This window comes from Carcharodon carcharias, chromosome 3 (assembly GCF_017639515.1).
Source record: "Carcharodon carcharias isolate sCarCar2 chromosome 3, sCarCar2.pri, whole genome shotgun sequence".
In the NCBI taxonomy this organism is placed as follows: Eukaryota; Metazoa; Chordata; class Chondrichthyes; order Lamniformes; family Lamnidae; genus Carcharodon; species Carcharodon carcharias.
In genome coordinates, this window is record NC_054469.1 from 56,047,727 (window position 1) to 56,074,913 (window position 27,187).

A 27,187-nucleotide genomic window follows, 5' to 3' on the forward strand; every position below is an offset into this window, starting at 1 on the left:
GTGTCCTGATGTCATCGTACACTTGCATGATATTTCGTTTGGTCCGAGAGTCAGCAGCGCACCCGCCAACAATTGAGAGGCCTATGAAGGCCATTAAAGTATTAATTAAGAGAGATTTTTCGCTGCCCGTCCAATGTTACAGTTGCCAAGCAGGCAAATTGGCCAGGCAGCCTTTGCATTTTTGAGGAAATCTTGTCCACAGGCAGGATGAGATTTCCAACATTAATTTTAAAAAAAAGTTCTTCAGCTCCCTGAGGCAGCTCTCTGCCTTTGAGGGAGCTTTCATTGCCTGCTCCCTCATGCCTGCGCAGACTTCAGCGCTTGCCCTCCTCCCGCCCCCACCCCGGTGGCACTGAGCCTCTCAGTATGCATTGGAGGCCATTCGCGGGTGGCGGACTGTTTCCCAGCCACTCCTTGGCCCGACCGCCATGTTCACCTGCCAACCCGAAAATTGTGCAATGTGTTAGGTGAGCAGTCAGGGTAACAAACACAAATTGCATTATGAATTCTGCCATCACAAATTAACTGTTATTAATAGAATGGACATCATTTTAGTTACTGTAAATGTGCCTGTTTTCTAGAGATGCACAAAAGTGAATTGAGGAGGGCAGTCACTAGAATGTATACATCCACCGCACCATGTTAACTCAGTGTTAATAAAATTATGCAGTTCTTCCTTGAGGCTTTTCTCTGCCTGGTTGGTGCTCTTTAATGACAAAGCTGAGAAAATATATCTTTTTAGTAACAGCTTCCATCTCACTGAGGAGGCTTCAGGCCAAGACTGAGAATCCTTAGATCCTGGAAAAGTCCCAAAGGATTGGAAAACTGCCAATATTCAAAAAGGGAGAGAGACAAAAACCAAGTAACTATAGGCCAGTTAGCTTAACATTTGTCATTGGGAAAATGTTAGAGTCTATTATAAAAGCTGTAATAGCAGAGCATTTAGAAATGCATAATATAATCAAGCAGAGTCAGCATGGCTTCATGAAGGGGAAATCATGCTTGAAAAATTTATTAGAATTCTTTGAGGAGGTAACAAGAAGGATAGATAAAGGGGAACCAGTAGATGTAATATATTTGCATTTCTAAAAGGCGTTCGATAAGGTACTGCACATAAGGCTACTTAATAAGATAAGAGCCCATAGCGTTGGAGGTAGTATATTAGCATGGATAGAGGACTGGCTAACTAATAGAAGACAGAGAGTTGGGATACGGGGTGCATTTTTAGGATGGCAGACTGTAACTAGTAGAGTGCCACAGGGATCAGTGCTGCAGCCACAATTATTTACAATATATACTAATGACCTGGATGAGGGAAATGAATGTACTATCGCCAAGTTTGCGGATGACACAAAAATAGGTGGGGAGGCAAGTGGTGAGGATGACACAAAGAGTCAACAGAGGGACATAGACAGATTAATTGAGTGGGAAAAACCATGGCAGATGGAATATAATGTGGGAAAATATGAGGTTATGCACTTTGGCAGGAAGAATAGAAGATCTGAATAATACTTATATGGAGAAAGACTGAAGAAAGCTTAAGCAAAGAGGGATTTGGGGGTCCTTGTGCATAAATCCCAAAAATCTATCATAAAAGTTCAGCAGGTAATTGGTAAGGCAAATGGAATGTTGGCCTTTATTTCAAAGGGAAAGGAGTATAAAAATAGGGGCTAAAACTATACAAGGCACTAGTTCGACAGCACCTAGAATACTGTTAACAATTTTGGTCCCCTTATCTAAGGAAAGATATAATGGCATTGGAGGCAGTCCAGAGAAGGTTCACTAGGTTGATCCTGGGGATGGAGGGATTTTCTTATGAGGAGAGGTTGAGTAGGTTGGGCCTATGCTTATTGGATTTTAGAAGAATGAGAAGCGACCTTGTTGAAACATATAAGATTCTTAGGGGGCTTCACAGGGTAGATGCTGAGAGTTGTTTCCTCTTGTGGGAGAGTCTAGGACCAGGGAGCATAATCTCAGAGTAAGGGCGCGCCAAATTAAAATAGAAGTGAGGAGGAATTTCTTCTCTCAGCGGGTGGTCAATCTTTGAAATTCTTTACCACAGAGGGATGTAGAGGCTGGGTCATTAAGTATATTCAAGGCTGAGATAGACAGATTTGTAATCAGTAAGGGAATCAAGGTGTATGGGGAAAAGACAGGAAAGTGGAGTTGAGGATTATCAGATCAGCCATGATCTCATTGAATGGTGGAGCAAACTCATAGGCTGAATGGCCTACCTCTGCTCCTATGTCTTATGGTCTTATGGTCTCATCCATATTCAACAACTTGCTCTGAAAACACTGCTCACATTTTGACAGCTGTGACAAATTCCACCACAGCAGCTGAGATAATCCATAACATTCTAAAACAATCAACAACATTTTAAATAAAGCAACCCACAACATTCTAAAAGAAAAAGTCAATTCATCCTACTTCCCAATATTATTGGATCCTTTAACAAATTTCATGGTCCAAATCTGCATCTTCACCAAAAACTTATCAGTTCTTCCTTGGGCCATACCCTATCTGGGTACCATGTTTCAATGAAATCTGTCTATTAGTTTCTGAGATATATGGTTTACAGACAAACAGACAAGCAGACTAATAAACAGAGGCAAAAAACTTGCTTCTGCCCATCTTGCATGTGCGGAGTAAATTTAGCCAGCAGATATGTCCAGAATAGCAGGGTGGGGAGATCAACTGGGGGTAGGGGAGGTAGTCGTGAACTGAGTTTGGTGATGAACTTGGGTGGCAGAAGCCCACAATATTCTTCTGGAACCAGTAGAAACACTCTTCCTGGTTGTACAATAATTAAATCAAAAAAAGATTTGGGGCTAGCTTTCAAAATTAGTCCTGGGACACATGGCTGTAGTGTGCTTGGCAAATATACAAATAAAGTATATGTAAATCTTATAAATTTATATGTAAACAAAAAGTTCTTGAAGTTCAGATTGATGCAGTGGAAGACATTTGCAAGAGGATATCAAAAATGAAATAAAAATAGATCAAATTTAATTTAAACAAAAAATTTTTTTAAATTTCCAGGGAAGATTTGGCCCCCTTGGTCCCTAAAAATTGCAATCAAGGTCCTCTGTACATAACTTAAGGGTCAATGTTACCCCAATTATGCTGGTAGGGTTGACAAAATCAGACCCAATGTTACTGCAATTATTCTTACAAAAGCAGTATTAGGTAGTGACTTGGGTTGAATATTCTTATTTATCTCTAGGGCACATGCGATAATGGAATTAAAGTTTGCTTTCTCTCTCTGTTGATAGTGAAAGTTTTGAGTAGTTCCATCCCAGTTCCAAATGGTATGTGCTACCATACATAATAGCTTCTATTTGGATTCCAACTAATGGCCTCAATCACACAATCCACAAAGGTGGATGGTTTTAAGGAATCTAGAAAGAGAATGTAGTGGTACTAATGCATATATTTAATAATTCATTTGTATAAGATGCCGTGGCAGAGCACTGACAGATATCTAATGTTATTGTAGTTGTAGTTGTTGGAGGTCAATCTTCTTAGTCCCAGAAAATCACTACAGGAGTTCCTCAGGGTCATCCCCTAGGCCAAACCATCTTCAGCTGCTTCATCAATGACCTTCCTTCCATCATAAGGTCAGAAGTGGGGATGTTTGCTGATACTTGCACAATGTTCTGCACATTTGCGACTCCTCAGATACTGAAGCAGTCCATGTCCAAAATGCAGCAAGCTCTGGACAATATCCAGCCTGGGCTGACAAGTGGCAAGTAACATTTGTGCCACACAAGGGCCAGGCAATGGTTATCTCCAACAAGAGAGAATCCAACCATTGCCACTTTATGTTCAATGGCGTGACCATCACTGAATCCCCCACTATCAACATTCTGGGGTTTACCGATGACCATAAACTGACTGCGCCAGCCATATAAATACTGTGGCTACAAGAGCAGGTTAGAGGCTATGAATCCTGCAGCAAGTAACTCATCTCCTGTCTCCCCAAACTCTGTCCACCATCTACAAGATACAAGTTAGGAGTGTGATGGAATACTTGCCACTTGCCAGATGAGTGCAGCTCCAACAATACTCAAGAAGCTTGACACCATCCAGGATAAAACAGCCCATTTGATTTTCACCCCATCCAACACCTTAAACATTCACTCCCTTCACCACCAATGCACAGTGGCAGTAGTGTGTATCATCTGCAAGGTGCACTGCAGCAGTTCGCCAAACGGCACCTCCCAAACTCTACCACTTAGAAGGACAAAGGCAACAGATGCATTGGAACACCACCACCTGCAAGTTCCCCTCCAAACCACACACCATCCTGAGTTGGAACTACATTGCCATTCTTTCACTGTCACTGGATTAAAATCCTGGAACTTCCTCCTTAACAGCGTTGTAGGTGTAGCTATGCCAGATGGACTGCAGTGGTTCAAGGGAAATTAGGAATTGGCAACAAATGCAGGCTCTTCATGCAACATCCACATCCCATGAAAGAAAAAAAAAGCCTGACCTGGCTGGGCTGAATGGCCTGTTTCTGTGCTATTTATTCTGTCTAATTAATGAAAGTAAAATCACAAGGTTAGTATGATGAAAATCACAATATGCAATCCTAATGTCTTAAGATCTGTGACAGGAATGTAAAAGATGAAAATTTATCCTCTAATTTTACCCTTCGCAAGGAAGGACAATTTTAGGTATCCAGAATACAGCACTTAGACTCAAAGAACTTGGATCAGTCACATCTCCTATTGTTAGCTGTGTCTCTCAGTGCTGTGTAACTGTACAAAGGTCTCAGCAATTATATTTTACTCATCATAAGGAAAACCAGTCATTTGCCACTTACTGTTCTGATACTGAGCTGGCAGATTGCTTGGTGAGAGAACGTTGTACAAAAATAGATTAATTTTGCTCAGAAGTGTGCACTATTAAAATAATAGAATAGGTTAAACTCATTGCCATGTTAATACTTTTTACTGAACAGTCATTTAAAAAAAGAACTAAATTCAAAGGGGAGAAAGCAGACTGATACCAGGCTTCCACAACTATGCGGTACAGTTCAATCTGAAGTGATAGTGTGCCATTAAATATTGCAGTGAGATTGAAATGTGGTTTTTTTTAGCATTTTTGGGTGAATGAATATATTCTGTATGTAGGTACAACATGTCAAGGAGGACAACTGATGTCATATACCATGAGAATACAATTTTCAGTAACTTACAGACACGTTTGAGCCTCAATATTTGTATAAATCTGTGTAAAACAGACTTGTTAAGGCTGCAGAATTAGAGAATATGAGTACTGAGAAAGCAAGACCTAAAGAAGCCTAGGATAAAAGTAAAATATCCAGATGCTGGAGATCTGAAATAAAAACAGGAAGGGGTCGAAAAACTCAGCAGCTCTGGCAGCATCAGTGGAGAAAGGAATGGAGTTAACATTTTGAGCCCAATATGACTTTTCTTTGGAGCTTTGGATGCTGCCAAACCTGTCAAGCTTTTTGAGCACATTTTGTTTTCATTAAAGGAAGCCTAGGATTGGCTGTAAATGTTTTATGATTCCTAGGCTGCTTTTTGGTCTTTTTAGTGCAAAGGAAGTCATGTCATGGAGATGAGGGTATTATACATTCTAATGTTACACTTCACTCATGCACAGTCTTGTACAGATTGCAATGACATTCAGATGGTGCCATGAGAATTCCATGGGCTGCATTTTCTGGTCAGCAAGCAGGGACGGGGCCCACTTGTTGATGCATAAAATGATTTGGGGCGATGTCGGGCATGCGTCCCAACGTCACCGCGCGTCATTCTGATCTTTATTTCGGCGGACGTGCACCGGAGTCGGCTGCGCGCCCACTGAACTATCAACAGCCATTTAAGGCCTTTAAAAAAGTAATGAATCCAATTAGTGGACCTGCCTGTCCAACCTTAAGGTTGGCAGGCAGGCGAAGAGCCCAGGCAGCCTTCAGAAAAAAACATGAAACCTCATTCAAAGGAGGGTTGAGGTTTCATGAGGGATTTAAAATGTGTAAAAAATGTTTAAATAAAAGTAATTGACATGTCCCTACTCATGTGACAGTGTCACATGAGGGGGCACGTCAGGAATATTTTTTCTCCCTTTAATAAAGTTTTCAAACTTGAGCCGAGCTTCCTGAGGCAGCACTTAGCCTCAGGGAGATTTGTGCGCTCTTTCGCCGCATGCACGAAAGAGTGCTCTCCCAGCTCAGGAAATCTCCCCCCCGCACCCACACAGGGAGCACACAGCGCTTCCGGGCAGATGTCACGCTGGGACGGGCCTTAATTGGCCCGCCCACATAAAATGATGCCGCGCTCCTGACTGAGGACGCCGACTGGGAATCCGCCCACTCGTGCCTGCACCCGCACAACCAATGCTGCCCCATGGATCTAATGATATCACTTACATGGTAATAAAATCATTAAACAATTCTGACCACAGCTCTGGCTGATGCAGTTTTGGAGGTGGATTTCTGAGGAAAGAAGCATAAAGAAATATTAGAGTTCTCAAAGTGGTAAAATCCAGAAAATGCAATTATAAAGAATATGTCTACAAAAATCATTGCAAAGTAATTGACTCCACAGCTTGAAGGACTTAGTCGTTAGTGCAATTATACCTCATTTATGTCTTATTCTATATGCCACCCACACAGATATATAAGCCTAGGGATACACAGTCACTAAGAGCCAAATATAGTTCTGTGTCTCCACCATTGCTCATGCATGTCTTTGGAATGTAGCTGCAGTGGATGGTCTATTAAGCTCCAATCAAATATATCTGCAGGTTAAGTGGTTTTCTGAAAGCACAAATAAATGATGTGTTCTTACCATAGAATTACTTTATTTTAAGTAGTTCTGATGTCATTTTAACTATACAAAGGCATTTGACATTGCAACAGTAACTGTTCTATTTAATAGGTATTAAGGTAGTGAGTAATGGTATTAATCTTCAATGATTTACTGCTACTGCTGTAGATACTTAAAATGGCCCTTTTACTACAACCTTTTGGATTTTATTTTGAACTGTGAAAATGCATTCAGTGATGCCTGCAAATTTCTGTTGTTGTGTTTAACTGCAGCCTAAACCAAGCCTATGCTGTATTTTAACCTAACTTTATAGAGGCAGTGATGTTATGAAAAAGAGTTTGTCAAATACTTTACTTCTTTGGAGAGAGGGAAGGCAGAAGTGACATAGTTAATTTTTAGACATGATGACATCATGTAATGTGGCATAATGAGTCAACATGATTTCCTTCATTGGAAACAAAAAGGAAAATATTATGTTACATACTTTTTCACGGAGACAAAGTCCTTCTCTGCCCTGAGAATATGATGGTCAAATAGTACAAGATTATCACTGATTTGGGGTTAAAAGAATTGTTCTCCTGTTGTCCATCAAAATATAAAATAACAGATATTAAGTAATCGAGGAATTCTGAGGATACCAAACTCTGGTTAGGAAGCTCAACCATTTCATGAATACTGTCCCACACATAATTGTGCAAAAAGCCTCAAGATACACTTCCAAGTACTTTTACCCAAAATAATTCTTAGTTGATGTCCTGGTATATGCATGTTCACCATTTTAGAAGGCTGTATATTGGGGGAAACTGAGCTAGAAGCTGATGGGATAGCAAGTGATTGGACAGAAGCTGGGGCTATCAATAGGCTACTTGCTTTAGTGGTTATTGCGCTATGACCACAAGATCGCTATCTAATTGTGGAAGAAGGAGGCCATTCAGCTTATTTTGCTCATGAACCCAGAAAGACTCTAAAGTCCTCCCGTTACATAATCAAACTGGTTCTTAAATGATTCCAGTGTTTCCAGTTCCACTGTTCTATCAGAGGTGCACTGGCCATTCTTTGTGTGAAGAAAGCTTTCCTGAAATCAGCCCTAAATTTTCATTAGACTGCTTTAAACCTGGTTTGTCCTACTGTTTAATTTAACTACCAGGTTTATTTTTCAATATTTACACTCTTATATCCTTTCATGTGATCAGTTCTTGGATGCCACCTTTCAAGGCTAAAAAGTCCAAATTTCTTTAGTCTTTCTTCTCTTTTCTTATTCATTCACGGGATGCAGGCATCACTGGCTAGACCAGCAATTATTGCCCATCCCTAATTGCCCTTGAGAAGGTGGTGGTGAGCTGTCTTCTTGAACTGCTGCAGTCCGTGCTGTGTAGGTATACCCACCGTGCTCTTAGGGATGGAGTTCCAGGATTTTGACCCAGCCACAGTGAAGGAATAGTGATATATTTCCAAGTCAGGATGGTGTGTGGCTTGGAGAGGAACTTCCAGGTGGTGGTGTTCCCATGTGTCTGCTGTTCTTTTCCTTCTAAATGGTGGTGGTAGTGGATTTGGAAGGTGTTGCCTATGGAAGCTTGGTGAGTCAGACCTTTAAGTCTGCAGAACTTGAATGTCTCCCTTGTTTCTCAACAACTGTATGCAGTATTCAGTGTGTGGTTTGACCATAGAAACAAAGGAACATAGGAACAGGAATAGGCCATTCAATCCCTCAAACCTGTTCCACAATTGAATTAGATCAAGGCTGATCTGTATCTTAACTCCATGTAGCCTAAACCTATCCTAAACCTTACCTGACAAAAATCTACCAATCTCAGTTCTGAAGTTTTCAATTAATTAATTAATTCATTCATTCATGAGATGTGGATGTTGCTGGCAAAGGGCATATAATACCCATCCCTCATTGCCCTTGAAAAGGTGGTGGTGATAATTGAGTGCATTGCTAGGGCAGTTGAGAGTCCACCACACTGCTGTGGGTCTGGAGTTGCATCTAGGCCGGACCGGGTAAGGATGGCATATTTATTTCCCTAAAGGTTATTCATGAACCAAATGGGCTTTTAAAATGGTCCGGCATCAATCATTATTACTGATACTAGATTTTTATTCTGGATTTATTACATTAATTGAATTTTAATTCCCCAGCTGTTTTGATTGGGTATGTTGACGCTTGGACTCTACTGAAGATTGCGAGGTCTTTAATATCATAATTGAAGATCAAATGAACTCTCCATTTAACAGTTTTATTTCCACTGCAGATTCCCTTGCTGATCAAAAAACAAACCATTACTCATTTCTTTCATAAGAAGCAGCAACAAAACACAAATGAAAACTCGGTACTCAGGTGCAATATTTTAATAAAAATAATTCATCAATCTTTGCCTCTTTTACTTCTCAAAATAAGTTAAGCTGCGTATTGTTTCAGGAGAACATTACCCCTTACATTTCTGATAACATCACAAAATTAATTCTAGAGTGTTCTTCTAAATAACAAATATTGGCAATGGTAGTCATAAAGATATTGTAAAAATTTTAATGAAATGAGCAGCTACACTGTAAAATTCATTGCGACTCCAATGTTATTATAAACTATGAAATTAAAGTCTGATCTGTTGAGTATCCTCTGAATCTAATATCCATTATCTATTTATATGGTAATTCATACTACACCCATTATTTTCCATTTATCTTACACCTTAACACTGGACCAGTCAATGTGTTATGAATGCTCAACTTTACAAGATGGTTATGATTTTCAATGTACCTTTAACTCAAAGCAAAACAGGTAATTTTGTATAAACACCTCAGCTCGGAGGTGTTCCCATGTGATCCAGTTGTTATGGGGAGAGAAACTCAAACAGGAAGCCATCGAGATGGGCTGGCAGTTTTAACAACTTTTCACAGTATCTCATGGTAAAAAAAGGAAAACTTCTATTTGAGATATAGCGACAAATAAGCTACTGCTGTGGAGAAGCAGGGGGAATTGTTTCTGTGTTAAGAACCAAGCAGGATGCTGGGGAGAGTTTGGTTTCTGTTCAAAAGCAAGGGAACAGAACAGGTGGGGCTCTGGAAAATTTAAGGAAAAGAGAGTCACCAAAGTGTGTCTTGCTGCTTGTACTCGTATCCAGGAAAACACAGGCTGAGAGGAATGATTGTTGAAGGACCCTGACAGTTTTGACCTGGTGGTAGGGAAGAAGTGAACCTCCACTGGCAAGCTGGGAGTGACCTCGGGACTATTTCTGTAATGCTACATATCGACCAATGGCATAGCAGTATGTAAAAGTTTTTTGTAAGATGTATTGGGGTTGTGTTATTCAATGAATATGAAACTCATCTTTCTCTTTAGTTAGTTGTCTTAGTTGCCTGTTAATGCTTGACCTATGTTCATTTTAGTCTTTTTGCTACAATAATAGTCTTAACAGTGAACTCTTGTCCTTCAATTCTTTCTGTCCATTGATGGCAAATTCAGCTCTTCTTAAAACTTATTGGTTATTTGCATAGGAAACGGTTCAGGGAATGTTCATTAAGCTGATTCCTGGGATGAAGGGACTGTCTTATGAGGAAAGGTTGAGAAGGTTGGGCCCATACTCATTGGAATTTTAAGAAATGAGAGCTGATCTTATTGAGACATAAGATTCTGAGCCACTTGATAGGGTGGATGCTGAGAAAATGTTTCCCCTCCTGGGGGAATCAAGAACTAGGGGGTGCAGTTTAGAGATAATGGGTGTCCCACTTAAGACTGAGATAAGGATTTTTTTTTTCTCTCAGAGGGTCATTAGTCTTTGGAATTCTCTTCCACAAAGAGCAGTGAATGCTGGGTTATTGAATATATTCAAGGCTGAATTAGACAGATTTTTTATCAACAAGGGAGTCAAGGGTTATGGGGAGCAGGCAGGAAAGTGGAGTTAAAGCCACAATCACATCAGCGATGATCTCACTGAATGGCCGAACAAGCTCGACAGGCCGAATAGCCTACTCCTGCTCTTATTTCTTCTGTTTTTAACAGTGTCTATGGGGATCATAACAAATGCTTTCCATGCATTTTGATGAAGAATCCCTGCAATAAAATTTGTCCTTTGCTTCATTTTTTTACCACTGTTAGCAAAAATAGATTTCACCTGTCACATATGTTTAGCTGTGCAAATGGCATTTCCAAATTTTTCATGATGTTGGAAACAGCCTGGGAAGCTAAACATTGTAGAATATATGTGTATTTGGCAGAAAGAGCGAAAAGCATTAAATAGAACAATGTTAAAATGGAACAAGACAGCAACTGCCACCCCGGAGAGAAAAACAAGTCTTGGTAGCATTCGGTACATATCAGGATACTGACAGGAATTTGCTTTTTTTTGTTTATCGTTCTTTTCATAGGATGTGGGCATCACTGGCTAGGCCAGCATTTTCATTGCTGATCCGTAATTGCCCTTGAGAAGGTGGTGATGAGCCACCTTCTTGAACCACTGCAGTCCATGTAGTGTAGGTACACCACAGTGCTGTTAGAGATGGAGTTAACTGGATTTTGATCCAGTGACTGTGAGGTCATGGGTTTGGAAGGTGCTATTGAAGGAACCTTGGTGAGTTGCTGCAGTGCAACTTGTAGATGGTACACACTGCTGCCACTGTGAGTCAGTGGTGGAGGGAGTGGATGTTGGAGGTGGTGGATGGGGTACCAATCAAGTAGGCTGATTTGTTCTGGATGGTATCCAACTTCTTGAGGGCTTTTGGAGCTACACTTATCCAGGCAAGTGGTGGGTATTCCATCACACTCCTAACCTGTGCTTAGTAGATGGTGGACAGGTTTTAGGCAGTTAGGTGGTGAGTTAATCTCTAGAATTCCCAATCTCTGACCTGCTCCTTATATGGCTGGTCCAGTTTAGTTTCTGGTCAAGGGTAACTCCCAGAATGTTGATAATGGTGGATTCAGTGGTGGTAATGCCATTGAATGTCATGGGGAGATTGTTGGATTCCCTTGTTGGAGATGATCATTGCCTAGCACTTGTGTGGCACGAATGCTACTTGTCACTTATCAGCCCAAGCTTGAATGTTGTCCAGGCTTGGCTGCATATGGGCACGGACTGCTTCAGTATCTGAGGAATCACAAATGGTGCTGAACATTGTGCAATCATCAGCGAGCATCCCCACTTCTGATCTTATGATGGAGGAAAGGTTATTGATGATGCAATTGAAGATGGTTGGGCCTAGGACACAACCCTGAGAAACTCCTGCAGTGATGTCCTGGAACTGAAATAGTTAACCTCCAACAACCACAACCACTTTCCTTTGTGCTCAGTATGACTCCAACCAGCAGAGATATTTCACCCTGATTCCCATTGACTCCAGCTTTGTTAGGGCTCTTAGATGCCACACTCGGTCAAGTGCTGCCTTGATATCAAGGCAATTGCCCTCACCCCACCTTTTCAGTTCTGCTATTTTGTTCATGTTTGAACCAAAGCTGTAACAAGGTCAGGAGCTGGGTGGCCCTGGCAGAACCAAATCTGAGCATTAGTGAGCAAGTTATTGCTGAGTAAGTGCTGCTTGATAGCACTGTCGATAACTCCTTCCATCACTTTGCTGATGATCGAGAGTAGACTGATGGGGCAGTAATTGGCCGGGTTAGATTTGTCCTGCTTTTTATGGACAGGACATACCTGGCCAATTTTCCACATTGCTGCATAAATGTCAGTGTTGTAGCTATTAGGATTCCAAATTTACAAGGGATTTCATTATGCTTTGAAACATAGAAATTAAGGGCAGGATTTTGCCCCCGTTGGTGGGGGAAGTTGAAGTGCGGGCGCACAGAGATGCGCCTTCAATTGGCGCCTCCTATCGGGGGCACACTGCCATTTTACGTGGGTGGGCCAATTAAGGCCAGCCCAGCGTGACGCCCGCACGGAAGCGCTATGCACTCCCTGTGCGGGCGGGAGGAATCGTGCATGCGCACAAAAGAGCACACTCATCTCCCTGAGGCTAAGTGCTGCCTCAGGGAGATTGTCTCTAATGCACAAATTATTAAAAATAGAAAAAAAATCCCTGACATGTCCCCTCATGCGACACTGTCACATGAGTAGGGACACGTCCATAACTTTTTAAAAAAATTTAATTAAATTTTAAAAACCTACATGAAACCTCATCCTGCCTATGGATGAGATTTCATGCTTTTTCTAATGCCCGCCAGGACTCCTGGCCTGCCCGTCAACCTTAAGGTTGGATGGGCAGGTTCATTAATTACTTAAATGACTCTGTCAATGGCCTCAATTGGCTATTGACAGGTCAGCGGGCGCACAGATGATTTTCCTGATCCCTGGCCTACCTGAAAATTTAAATGGGGCACGATGATGTCCGGAGTTCCATCCAACGTCACCGCACATCATTTGACGTGTTGGTGAGCGAGCCCTGCCCCCCAACCAGCTGACAGGAAAATCCTGCCCTAAGTAAAGCAACAGCAGGCACTCTGTAATTCCTTTCTCCAGAATTCATCTTCAGACCAGATATTAAGTTAAGCCACATTTCACTGGGTATAATGCTCACACTTTAAAATAAGAGGGAATTTGTATTGAAAATGAGAGATAGTCAGTGAAGGGAGAAAACACTTCTGTTCTTTTAGCATCAATGTCGGCATTTCTAAGCCAAGTGTAACATGATCAGAGTGAATGCTTCTGAGGTTTGACCCCAATAATGCTTCACCTCAAGCTTAGAAAAAGAATCACCGGTGAGAATTCTTCCATTTCTCAGGTGAACAATTTTTAAGGTTTAGTTAATTATAATACGCACAAGACTGAATTACCTGGGTATCTTGAAGAGTGCCCTCATTGGATGTAGATCTGTTAGAGGTGGGTTACCATCTGCAAGTTCAATGCCTGTTATACCCAAAGACCAGACATCGCATCGTACATCGTAACTGGAATCCAGCTGCTGTTCACATGCTATTACCTGATCACCAGGAAATCAAATATACATCCTCTGTTACCAACAAGTATTGATAGCAATTCTCTTCCATTACCTGGAAGGTATGTTAAATTCATATCATACATCTATAATATTTATAACATTACAGTTCAGCTTCAGAAAATCTCAAATTTACAAGAGTTACAACACACATTGTCAAAAAAAATGATTTGTGCTGGCTAGTCAATGTTTTGTAGACTTGCTTTTCTGTAAATGTTATGATTTCAGCTCCTCTGAGTGAACTTCACTGTGGAACTTCCTGACTTTCCTTCTTCTTGTGTATCATTAAGGATTATTTCGCTGAGTAGAATTGGCAGGTTGTTCCTGAAAGAGTTTCAGTCTCAGTAACTTTGGTTGAGTTGTAACTCATTGGGTTGTAACTCATATGACTTACATCTTAAGCTAGTTTTAGATCTGGTTACTGGTTAGTTTAACATTGACTCATACAAAAACTGTAGCTTTTAGTTAGTGGATTTGGTTTACTATAAACAAAGAGCACGATATACTTTTTACGATCCCTTTTACACTGCTTCCATAATAGGGCAAAGTGTAACTAAGCTAGAAAAAGAAGAGGTTTGGAATCCGTATTGAATTCTTACAGAAATAGGATAGTCAAATCAATTCTTGCCTGGGGTTGAAATTATGCTGTGCAATATTAATAATAAGCATGTTAGTATGTGTTATGAAACTTTTAACAAAAGTTTCAAGTTTTAAATAGAATAATGCCTTTATTAAATTCACTAAGGAGGGACTTCACACAAACACTTTAACACATTCATTAGTAATATAAACACATCAATTTTTTTCTTTTAATTCCAAAAAGGGTTTGGTGGGGAGGTGGTGCGGTTGGCTTAGTTGGTTAGATAGCTAGCATATGGTTCAGAATAACACCAACAAGTTTGATTCCGATTATAGCTGGGGAAGACAAGGGACCTGCCTCCTTGCCCTGTCCCTGAGAACGGAAATGATAAACAACCACTGAAAAAAACTGCCAAGAAAACAGCTCAGGATGAAGCATCAGCAGACAATGAGCTAAGAGTCTGCCTTTGGGAAGAGCACACATGAATGAATTCCAAAATGCTCTTTCGTAAATTTGAGATTATGGTTGGAATGTGCTAAACAGAAGAATGCCACTCTTTAACTGCCTGATTTGCAAACGTAGGGAATGCAGAAGGCACTTTCTTCTGTGACTTTATGATGTGCATGGTAGACATTACTATGCCCATAGATGAAGCCTTCAGCTAACATTGTAAGAAATGTAAGAGGTCAAAGTGTTAAGGGTGTTTGAATGAAGCCCTACCAGGGTCATTACAAATTCTTTTTGTTCTATAGGAATTCACAAAGGTTCAGAGCAAAGGTAAATCCTGATTCCTGAAATGTGCTCTTTCCTTCGAGTGTCGAGCATTGTACTAAATAATCCAAAGGTGGTTTCTTGAGGAGACAATAGAGGCAGGTGGGATAAGAATGAATTAATTATTGGCTTAAGGAAAAATATAATTTTTTTAGCCATGGTGCTTGACTTGAAAATAGTTTTACGCTGTCGATGGTGGACTTTAGAAGGTGACCAGTGAGAGACATGGATGCAATCAAATGTTTGTTCTGGTAAAAACTGTATAACATGGTACTGACTTCTATCCCCTGGCTATCCCTGTAGGTAAAAAAAAAAGGGAACCAAGGAGACAGATTTAAACTCTGTATTTCATTTTTTGATATATGTATTTATAATAATAGGTATGCTATGCATTGTACTACAGAGTAGATTATCAAGCCATTGAAATTGTTAGCCACTCTCTTTTATGATTCACACATTCCTGATCTGTTGGTCTTTCATTTTAAACCAATGAAAAAAATTGATGGTTAAGGTGGACAGAAAGTCAATGTGATGAGTCCAGGAGGTACGTGCAGGCCATTTGCAAAACTTTTCAAATATACGTCATGTTAAAACAAAGACACTGTGGTAATATTTACTCCTTGTGATGTAATGTTGCAAAACCTTGAATATTTGTTGGAGAAGTGATTAGTTGCATGATTGGACTAGCAACAGCTAGTAACTCAGACTGAAGAAAAGTTTATTCCTCTCCGCCCTGAGGCAAGAAAGTGAAATGTAATGAAGTAGTGCCTGACAACAGATATAATTGAAATGTGGCTTGGCTTGATATTTTTGACTTGATATTTTTGTGCCTGGGTAAACTGCTTTTGTTTAGCTCACAAGTCTTCGGTACTCCATCTGAATTCAATAATGAAGGGAGAAGGGGTTATGGCTAACACATCAGACTGTGTAAGCCTGTCCTTGGGCTGAAGGAACACTTGGACTACACTTCCAGTTCCTACATTGATTCAGGCTATTAAGGGAATACGTTATTCTCTCCACTTCACATTGTCAGCTGATGCATTTTTGTCATCATTCAAATAGATAAATCAAGTAACTGATACACTCATAAAGGTGTTAACAACTGTGAAGAACAAATGCTGCAATGCAGTAATAAAAAGAAATGTAAGTGCAAGGAAGCCAGCACTCAAGGGTTGGGTAACAATGCATATGGGGGCTGTCCTTTGAGTTTTCTTACTTACCTCTGGGGCCATCCAGAAAGGGGTTCCAACAGATGTGTTGCAGCGAAGGCGAGTGCTAGTTAACTGAGCTGAAACACCTATTGCAGGAATTAGACCAAATCATCATGAAATGAAGCTGACATATAGCCCAACAGCATTACAAACACTCCTCTGACTAACTATACCCACTGTTTTAAAAAAAAAACAGTTTCAGCAAACTCTTAAAAGAAAATCAAACTGTTAAAGAAATTTTGGAAGAATTTTAACACCCTTTTATTGTCCTGTTTGGTTCTATTGAGTGTTGGTGATATTATTTGGGGAATTTGCATTTAAGAGGGAATGATTTTGGGATTGCACTACCTGAATGCCAGCACAGGTAGGATGGGAGGCATGGTCTCTTCTGTGCTGTTCAATTCTATAACAATGAGACCAACATATGAGGGAACTGAATTATAATCAAGAGGCACAGGCATATTTTTCTGTATTTTCTAATGTTAGCAGAGTAGTTAATTGTGCGCATAAAATGGATTTAAATATTTTATATTCAGGCTGACTACATTTTGATAACATTAGGGGAAAATGTATTTTATTTTCATTTAAATCAAATAAAACATTCCATGGAAAGCATTGTTTCCACTGCCATGTGAGGTTTTTTTCCCACTGGTGTTGTTGTCTCTGGAAAATAATGCTGCAGAAATGGAAACATCAGCAACTGTAAAAATAAAATCTCTGCAGTTTCCTTCCACCTCTGAACATCATACCTCTTCCCCAAGGCTAAACCCTATGAACAGGAACCCTGCAACACCAATCATGCTCAGACGGGCATTGTCCACAGCAACACGTGCTTCTTTCCAATGAAAGTTGAAAGGCAATGCTGCCAACTTGATTTTTATCAGACCTAATCCAACTATCACCCAGGACATTTGTAACCCTTGGTAGAATTCTCTAAACTCATGATGGATCTTGGCATGGTTTTTGACATAGAGCTTGAATTAAGGCATTATTTGGTTTGTCTTCTGCTTTTGGCACATGAGCAAGGCCAAGCTTGAACAGTATGCATTGAATATGCAGGGTTTGGTTATAATCCCACTACATTTACTTTCTCCAACTATAACCAACTATGCGGCAGTAACAAATCTACTTCAATCATGTTTCTTTTGGGCTGTAACTTAAAATCTGATTAAATGAATTCTGAACTGTTTATTTTCTTTTAAATCATCTTTTGCTTTCTGATACTTTCAAGTTGTGCTTGATCAAGTTTTAGCACCAAGGTGCCTGTCTAGGATGAAGGAAAGTAGATCATTTTTGATATACTACTTAATATACAGGTGCAGTAATTTGATTTACACCACTTACAGCAAACAGTTGACCAAAGGTCTGAGTACAATTGTGGTAGAATCTGGATTTAAAATAAAATGCACTCAAAAGGTTGTTTCAAGTAAAAATGAAATCTATAATAAGGCAGATTTCATAGCTAATGTAAGTGCACAAGCAAAAATTGAGAATTTTTTGGGTAGCTTGTTGGCTTTGCAAAATGATATCTTGAATGAGGGCAACAGTTTTCAGAGAGGAGGATAAAATAGATGGTGAGGTTACAGTTGGTTACAGAGGAGGTTTTGCAGTTCAGAGGGTGTGTTAAGGGATGTCGCCCATAGATAGCATAGAAGCTATGTTACTGGACTTGTAATCCCAAGAGGAATCAAATCTTAAATTGAAGTTTGTGAATTTGAATTTAGTTAAAGAAATCAGGATTGGTAATGGTGAACATGAAGCTGTTGGATTGTTATAAAACTGCAACTGGTTCACTAATGTCCTTTTAGGGAAGGTAACCTGTCATCCTTACTCAGTCTAACCCATGCACATCTCCAGTTCCCCATCAATGTGGCTGACTCATGATTGCACTCTGAAGTGTAGCAGGTCACTCAGTTACATTAAGCAGGAGCCACACCCCCACCTTCTGGACAACTAGGGATGGACAATAAATGTCGGCTGTGCCAGCGGTGCTCACATCCCAAGCATGAGTTAATAAAACCTCCAAAGAACTGAAAATAATTTTTTTTAGGTGTTGATATCATTAGTAAACATCGTATCAGGATATCAATAAACTTATATTTTTATGAGTTAGCTTAACATTCGCTCTCTATTTGAGTTAGATTTTTGTTTAATGTCAACACACCAGAACCCATACACCCTACCCCTCCACCAGAGTATATGTTGGTTAGGCCTTTGTAGGCAGTGGGTGGATTTTAACTATCAGGTGGCCAGCCTTCGTGAGAGGGATATTGCCTCTGCAAAGATAAGTGTTTGTAAGCAAGTGTAAAAGGTTTATCAAGTGTGCAATGGATTAAGGCAAGCCCTGTGGAAACACAATATCACGTCACTGGTACGTGATACCACTCTGATGAAAAACATATTTTCTTACTCCTTCTTCACTCCCCAAGCAAACCATAGTTTGCCAAACAAATTCTCACAAAAACAAATGGGAAAGGAACAGTTTATAGCATGAATTGCATCAGCTGTGAAATACTGTTGAGCTTCAACGTCTTTTTCTTCATGCATGATTTCCTATATTGTCTGCAGAAAAATGCAATAAAGATGAAATTTAACACCTTAAAATGAGCTTTTGGGCCAAATTTACAAATTAACTTGATTCCCTGCAATAGTGAAATAAGAAAGAGGAAATCTTTTTCATGTTCCTCAAAATTCCTCCATGGGGAATGCTTCCCGCTTGGATTTTTCCTGCCTACCTGCAAACACTTCTCCGTCGGTGGGCACCCATATCGTCTGATAAATTCAATAACTTAACGAACAATGTATAGTCGCAAGAGTTTCCATTTTCTTCGGTAACACCCAAAGCAGATTAACGCAAAATGGCTTCCAACCTCAGTCTGGATGCATGTCCAGTCGTACTGAGCATGTACATACGTCTTAAAGTGCTAGATGATATCTTAAAGCAATACTGCATTGGATTATGCCACAATATGTTCCTTAGAGCAGATAATCAACTGACTGCTGTAAGGGCACATTTATGGTGATTTTCCAAAACAGGGAACAAGCAAGGAGTGCAGAGTTCTCATGGGGGAAACATGTAGCAGATGAATTCCCTGCAGAGCTAGGTTCATTGTACAAGGTGTGGAAGCTGGGCAAAATTAAACACAAACTTGCTGAGTAAAACTTACATTTCAATATACAAGGCAGATTGTCCAGAAAAAAATGACTTATATGGTAACAGATTTAAAATAAAATTCTGAAATATTTTGATGTATTTTACCAAGGTTCTTAATGCAACATAAATAAACCTGGCTGTTCAGAAATACTAATAGAAATTTTCCAAAACTGAAGCCATTCAAAAAATTACATCTTTTATCATTATTATTTTCAGTAATGCAGGAGGTCTCACCAGTGTTCTTACTATTTGAACTTTTTATCAATTCACATTAGCTGGCTTAGTAGCTCCTCCTAGCTAATTCCCTCTTGTTGCTTAAGCAAAGACATTCAAAACAATCAACAGAACACAAGATAAAAACAGAAGGATATTAAAATTCACTTTAGTCCTTTGGCTAATATAAACATTTTAGTGTAACTACTTCTATGCAGTCATAATGTATTCAGAGCAAGAATGGCCTCCAGGAACAACATTTTATTTAGGAATAGACATTGTTTTCAATTGGAATTCAGAAAAAAGTTGGAGTTGCAAATGGATAATTTGCTTTTCAAATGTACTGACCCGCCTCTTGTTTCCCACCCCCGGAGGAAAATTCTAATCCCTCGAGTTTGACTTGTGGAACCAATTTCACAAGTGGGGTTGGGGGAGAAGGGCTTTCTCATAGTCAGCTTGGAAAAAGAGGTATACTAATATTCTCTTGAAGATAAAAACAAAAAAACTGCGGATGCTGGAAATCCAAAACAAAAACAGAATTAACTGGAAAAACTCAGCAGGTCTGGCAGCATCGGCGGAGAAGAAAAGAGTTGACGTTTCAAGTCCTCATGACCCTTCGACAGAACTTGAGTTCGAGTCCAGGAAAGAGCTGAAATATAAGCTGGTTTAAGGTATGTGTGTGGGGGGCGGAGAGATAGGGAGACAGAGAGGTGGAGGGGGTTGGTGTGGTTGTAGGGACAAACAAGCAGTGATAGAAGCAGATCATCAAAAGATGTCAACGACAATAGTACAATAGAACACATAGGTGTTAAAGTTAAAGTTGGTGATATTATCTAAACGAATGTGCTAATTAAGAATGGATGGTAGGGCACTCAAGGTATAGCTCTAGTGGGTTTTTTTTTAATAATGGAAATAGGTGGGAAAAGGAAAATCTTTATAATTTATTGGAAAAAAAAAGAAGGGGGAAACAGAAAGGGGGTGGGGATGGGGGAGGGAGCTCATGACCTAAAGTTGTTGAATGCGGAGGCTGGTGGGGTGATAAGTGAGGACAAGGGGGACCCTATCATGTTTCTGGGAGGGAGGAGAAGGAGTGAGGGCGGATGCGCGGGAGATGGGCCAGATTTTGTGGTTGGCAACAAAATTATGGTGCTCACGTTCAAAGAAATCTGTCCACAAAGATCGAGTTATCTCTGTGGAGAGGATTTCACCTTTCCCAGGTTTAATTTTAATCTGGTGCCAAGTCATGAGAATGTCCAGGCATCCAACAACAGTAATGTAATCGAGCAGAGTAATGATGCTACAAGCTGCAGTGCTGCAACTCACCAAGCTTCCTCCGATAGCACCTTCCAAACCCTGCTACCTAGGATGAGAAGGTCAGTAGACGCATGGGAACACCATCCCCTTTGAGTCAGACTTCAACTATATCCTTCACTGTTGCTGGGTCAACATCCTGGAACTCTCTCCCTAACAGCACTGTGGGTGTAACTACACTGCATGGACTGCTGCGGGTTCAAGAAGGCATCTTACCATCACCTTCTCCAAGGCAAGGATGAGCAACAAATGCTGGCCTTGCCAGTAATGCCCACATCGCATGAAAGAATTAAAAAAAGAGGCAATCACAATGAAGAATTTTCAGACAGCAAACTAGGAAGTAAAATGATTAGCCTTATTTCACAGAGAGCTAAATAAAGATTGGGACATGCACATCAGAAACTGAAAGCTCATAAACAAACCTTGTAGAAAATAATTTTATGATAATTATATCTAAAAAAAATGAAATTTTAAAATAATGGAAGAATTTGACATTACATAAACATAAAACTTGTCTTCCAGGCAGTTTGTTCAGCATTAGTTATGATTTAATGCTCTGTTAAAACTTTAGTTACACCTCATTAACAAGCTAGAACTTTTCAGGGTTATTTAACAGCAATATCCTAGCCTAAAAGGGAAGGTTCCTATCAGTCCAGTGATTCTAAAGACTGGTGTCTGCTGGGACTTCAACATTGCACTCTCTGGATGAGTAGGCAATCACTGACAGCAACTTCTGAATCTCCTCATTTAATCATGCATGTGCAGATGCCGGATGTTTCACAGTGAACTTTGATAGTTTTGCTGATAATGCAACAGCAAAATTTGGATCTAATGTGAAAATAGGTACAACAAAGAAGATATACATCAAAAGCAATAAAACTTACACTTATATAGCACATTTTACTACCTTAACTACATTAGGAATGTTATCAAACAAAATTTGATACAACAAAATAACAAGATACTCAGGTGGGTGACAAAAATGTCATCAAGGAGCTAGGTTTTGATCATCTTAAAAGAGGAAAGAGAACTGGAGAAGTAGCTAGGTTTAGATGGGGAATTCCAAGGCTAAGGGTGCAAGCAGCTGAAGGCATAGCCGTCAATAGTGAAGCAATTGAAATTCCGGGTACACATCAGGCCAGAATTGGAAGAGTAAAGAAATCTTGGAGGGTTGTAGAGTGGGAGCAGGTTGAAGTGATAGTGAGGATTAGGGTCATGGAGGTATTTGAAAACAAAGATGAGAATTTTAAAATTGAGGCTGGATTGAGACTCAAAATAAGTCAGTGCACACAAAAATGATGGGTGAATTGGTTTGAGTTAGGATAAAGGCAGCAGAGCCTTGGAATATGCTAAAGCTTACAAAGGGTGCAAAGTTGGAGACTGGCCAGCAGAGCATTGGAACGGTCAAGTGGTAACAAAGCATGGGTAAGGGTTTCAGCCGCAGATGAGCTGAGACAGAGTGGAAATGGGTGATGTTACAGAGGTAACATAGGTAGAAGTAGGACATTGTGATGGCAGGGATATGTGGTCAGAAGCTCAGTTTAAGGTCAAATAAGATGCCAAGATCTGTTTCAGTCTCAGTGGCCCAGGAGAGAGATAGAGATGGAGTTTGTGGCAGGGACCGTAAATATGCATAATATAATCAAGGTGATATAGTGGCCAGGATTTTCCCGTCAGCGATTTGGAGGCGGGGCCCGCTTGCCAACAGGAAAATGGTGTGGGATGACGTTGGGAGGTGGGCGGACAGCGAAATCAGCCAATTAAGACCATTGACAGGCTAAATAAGATTGTTAAAGACCTGCCCGTCCAACCTTAAGGCTGGCGGGCAGGCCAGGAGCCCCAGCGGGCTCCTGATAATACATGAAACCTTATACATTGGCGGGATGAGGTTTCATGTCCATTTTTAAAAAGTTTCATAAAGTTTATGTGTTTCTTATTAACATGTCCCATCTCGTGTGACATTGTCACATGAGGGGGACATGTTAATAATTTTAATATTTTTCTATTTTTGGAGATTTTTTACCTGTCAGTAATCTCCCTGAGACAACACTTGGTCTCAGGGAGCAGTGTGCTGTTTCATGTGCATGCGCGAAAGAGCACACTTTGACAGCTGTGGATTCCCTCCCCCCCTGCATAGCGCTTCCTGTCAGGCAGGCTGCTGGGTGGGCTTCAATTGGCCCGCCCACTCAAAATGCCGGTGGGCCCCATTTCAGCAGCAGGGGTCAGCTGTCTGCCCGCCACCGAGCTGGTGCGGCCCGCACCAAGGGCAAAATTCTGCCCAGTGTGTGGTTACGTCACGATGGCAAGGAAAATATATCCTCATTTAAAAGCAGTATTACGTTAATGCTTGTTGAATCCTGCTTACCAGCTGCTCTTGAACAACTTTACAACTGGCCTGTAGGGAACAGAATTCACCTTAAACTTAAAAAAGGTATGATTGTTTACAGCTGCTTTGCTCAAAACAAATTGGCCCCTCCCAATTTGTCACTGAATGATGTTACAATCCAACATCATAACACCGTCAAACTGTTGAGTTTATTTATTCATAAGGTCGATCTAAAATAGGATGTGCATGTATTGTTAAACAAGCTAACTGTCTGTATATGCTTCAAAAGCTGAAATACCTTTCCTGCTCAAGCAAGGATCTCATAAACATTTCCACATTATTTATTCGCCCTGTTTTGGAATATGGCTCGCTGTGTGGCTGAGCAAAATAACAAAGTAGCAATTTAAAGCCACTGAAAGGGCTTACAAAGTCATTCTTGGCCCTAATTACCATAGCTACTAGCTTTGGAATTCAAAACAACTAACTAAATTATGTTGGGAAATGACAAGATTTAAGAATAGTCCAATAGTCCATATCTCATCCACACAATGAACAAACTCTAATGACTGTTGGACTTTGAAACCTGCTAACATAAAATCCTTAATCTGATGATCAGTATGGTATTCTACTCTGTTCTTTCCATCATTTTTTGTATTTTGTAATGGCTAATTTTAAAGTTTGCCTCAATTTGGCCCTTGGTCATAATAGAAGTTGATTTGGAAATAAATAATTCTTTGAATTGAAATTGATGTTACTGTCACTGTCAAGATGATTCTATTTTAGTTAGTTTAACTTTCTCACCATTAACCAACAAAACGTTTGCTGTGTAGGTTTTCTTTAATACGTGAATGAAGAGTTTGAAGTTAAACATCTGCCACATCAATGTAAGCAACAGAAATTATTCACTAAGAGTGCTGCCACAGGTGTGGAACAATACATGCTGCAATGTTCAGCAAATATTTGTTTAATCAATCCTATTTCCTGTAAAAAAAGAAAATATATTAACCATCTAATTTTTTTATTAAACAGTGCATCCAAAATTTAGAACAGAATTCAGAAAACTGACAGCTGAAAACTAGACATAAGAAACCACCGACATATGATATATTTAATTTGAATTCATGCTTTTTACAGCATGTAACATAAGTACGCAACAATTCCATATTTGGCTTAGTGCAATTGTATGTCCCAGAAATTTAACACGAATGTACAGCTACTCATGTCATCTGTGCGTCATCAGAGCCTCATAGCTGAGATGCTGCCTGCATGTTAAAGTGAGGAAAGGCAAAGCAGGTGGAATCTGAAGACAGATGTTATTCAAATGTCACAAAAAAGCACATAAAATGTGATCGTTCTCATCTCATGGTGTTAACAACAAATAGAAATGTATGCTTTGTTCTATTGGCTAAGACAGTGACATTTAAAATACTCTGTGACAACCATGCAGGAGTCTATCTGTGAGCAACTGTTTAAATGTAGTCTGTGATTACAGAGTGTAAATTCTGGACCATTAACTAGCATTTCCGTGGGCTCTGACTGAATTCCTGTTGTACAGCAAAATGATGTCACTGAAGGTTCATCACAGAATCAGTCCCTTCAGGCATGTAATGCATTTCATCAGTCAAGCACGAGCAAGCATTTGTGAAGTTGAGCTTTTTTTTAACAATTTGATCATCTATCGTTGATTACTTTTTCTCATCCTGCTGCAGTTGCATCGCCCCTTATAATGCAATAAAGAATGAAACCTTTAAGGTGCTTTGAATCTAATGGGTATTTTACAAATGGATTTCAGTACTCGGTGTTAGATATGTAATAATTTATTTAAAAAATATAGATTTCAAGAACAAGAAGATTCTGGCAGGATTGTATTTTCCATAATTTTTTCGGTACAATTTTAGGCAAAAAAGCCCAGTCATGATAATGCTGCCCTATCTACAACATTCAAAAAGCATTTCCCTCAATGTTAACCAACAGGTATATGCTGAGGACATGATAGATAATAGCTACAAAAGCAGAAACCTGCGATGTAAGTTTACATCAACAAGAGAATTTAGTAGTTTTAATTCCACTCTGAACATGTCACTGCTTAACATCTGTACCTGAAAGGAAATGTCTTGCATTTATATAGCTATTTCATACCCAGGGCATGTCAAAGTGCTTTACAGCCAATGAACAATTTATGAAATGTAGTCAAAAAAACAAGAGCTGAAAGTCACCATCTTTTCTCCTTCAGTACTCAAACATAGCTGATGATAACGATGAGGCTTTAAGGAGAGACTTGCCATCTTTGGATCTTAGCTGCATTGGTTCATGTGTTGAGGTTCCATAAATCTCTTTAGTTGCCTTGAAAAAGGAATATATGTCAGCAAGGACTTGAATTTCCTCAGTCTTTTCTGATCACCATTTGATCTTCAAGATGGCAAGACTCCCCTCAAAGATACAGTATTAATACCTGCCAGGAAGAGTACTTTGTAGAACTATTTAATCAGAACTCCAAGGTGGACATGCGTTTGCTGGGGAAGCTCCCACAACATACAATCAGAAGTGAGACCGACTGTTTCATGTATAAGGAAAGCAGGCTTCTTTAATGTGTGTCTGTGAAGGGTCTTTACTGAACTGATCTTAAGATGTCTGCCTCCAGAGGCAGGGTGCCTCATGGCAGAGTCACTATGGCAAGCCAGTTAGTCATTGCAGCATTGCATTTCCAAAACACAAACGCTTTTCGCGCTGTATCATCCCCTCCCTGGTGCATCTCGTCACATTAATAATGCATTCCCGGGAAACACGCCAGGTCATTGGCAGGGTGTCCTCTAATTCGCCCACCCTGCCGTTACCTCAGGCCTTCAGTAAATGGGGCACTATATTTAAAGGCTGCCCCTGCACAGAGCTAGCACTCTTCAAGGGATAGGAAGCTGATGGGAACAGATGGCTGCCAAAGGGAGGAAACATGCTGCGATGTCTCCCTTGAGCGCTGGATGCAGTTGAGGCCCGCCGTGAAGTCCTCTACCACCGCTCTGGACAAAGACTAGCAAGCAAGGTCATCAATCCAGCAAAGGAGGCGGTGGCAGCTGTGGTCAGCACCAATGCCCTGCAAAAGAGGACAGCCGCCAGTGCCGCAAGAGGATGAATCCACCATTCCACCAGGGTAAGTCACTCTTCTCGTGGCTCTCAACTCATACACTCACAGGCCCATCACACATCCACAGGGATCTCATTCACTGCCAGTTCAAGGGACATCACCATTCACTCTCTTATGCACACCATCATCTGCTTTGCGGATCGTGTCCTCATCATCCATGGCACCATTAAGTACCCACTCATGCCAGGCATCCTTCTCATCTGAACTGGTAGACATTCTGCTTGCACTCTCTCCATGTATTCATGCAGGACAAGTTGGCATACAACAAAAGGGAGAGGTTGCAGACCAGTGGAGGAATACCTGAAGGTCCTCACAGACTTTGAAAATAGAGTCATCCAGCTGGCCGGTGATGATCTGGACCATTCCTATGCTGATGGTGAGGCGGTGTCCAACCAAGAGAGGATCCAGCAGTGCAACATCCATCAGGCTACCATGGTGTGAGTCACTTCCCCTGTCTCGTAATTCCCTGCCATGCACTAATTATCTCTCCTTGCTTTCGCAGGCATATCTGGGAAGCAGCCAAGGGGGTCTAGGACCCAGATCCTCAACTCAAACCTCGAAGCTACCCCAGAAGAATCTGATGACACCCTCATTGAAGACCTGTCACAACGCTCACCCACACCCTCCTAGAGTGCAGAGACACACACCTTGGTGGGACCTAGCTTGAGAATAGCCTTAGGGTCACAATCTGGTGAGCACATTGCACTGTTTGATCCACAGCAGTCGGCGGCAGGGATATC

The 27,187-nt window shown here is 40.5% G+C and overlaps 1 protein-coding gene across 1 annotated transcript in view; it reads right to left on the minus strand.

The window, feature by feature from the left end:
* The window catches only part of myo3a (myosin IIIA), a 611,422-nt gene that overhangs the window by 351,263 nt on the left and 232,972 nt on the right, over positions 1 to 27,187 (minus strand). Inside the window, exons 5-7 of the mRNA XM_041183939.1 lie at positions 16,314 to 16,390; positions 13,582 to 13,727; positions 6,404 to 6,469 (exon numbers count right to left, since the gene is read on the minus strand). Coding sequence (XP_041039873.1) covers positions 6,404 to 6,469; positions 13,582 to 13,727; positions 16,314 to 16,390 — 289 coding nt within the window. The remainder of the gene's footprint in view (positions 1 to 6,403; positions 6,470 to 13,581; positions 13,728 to 16,313; positions 16,391 to 27,187) is intronic.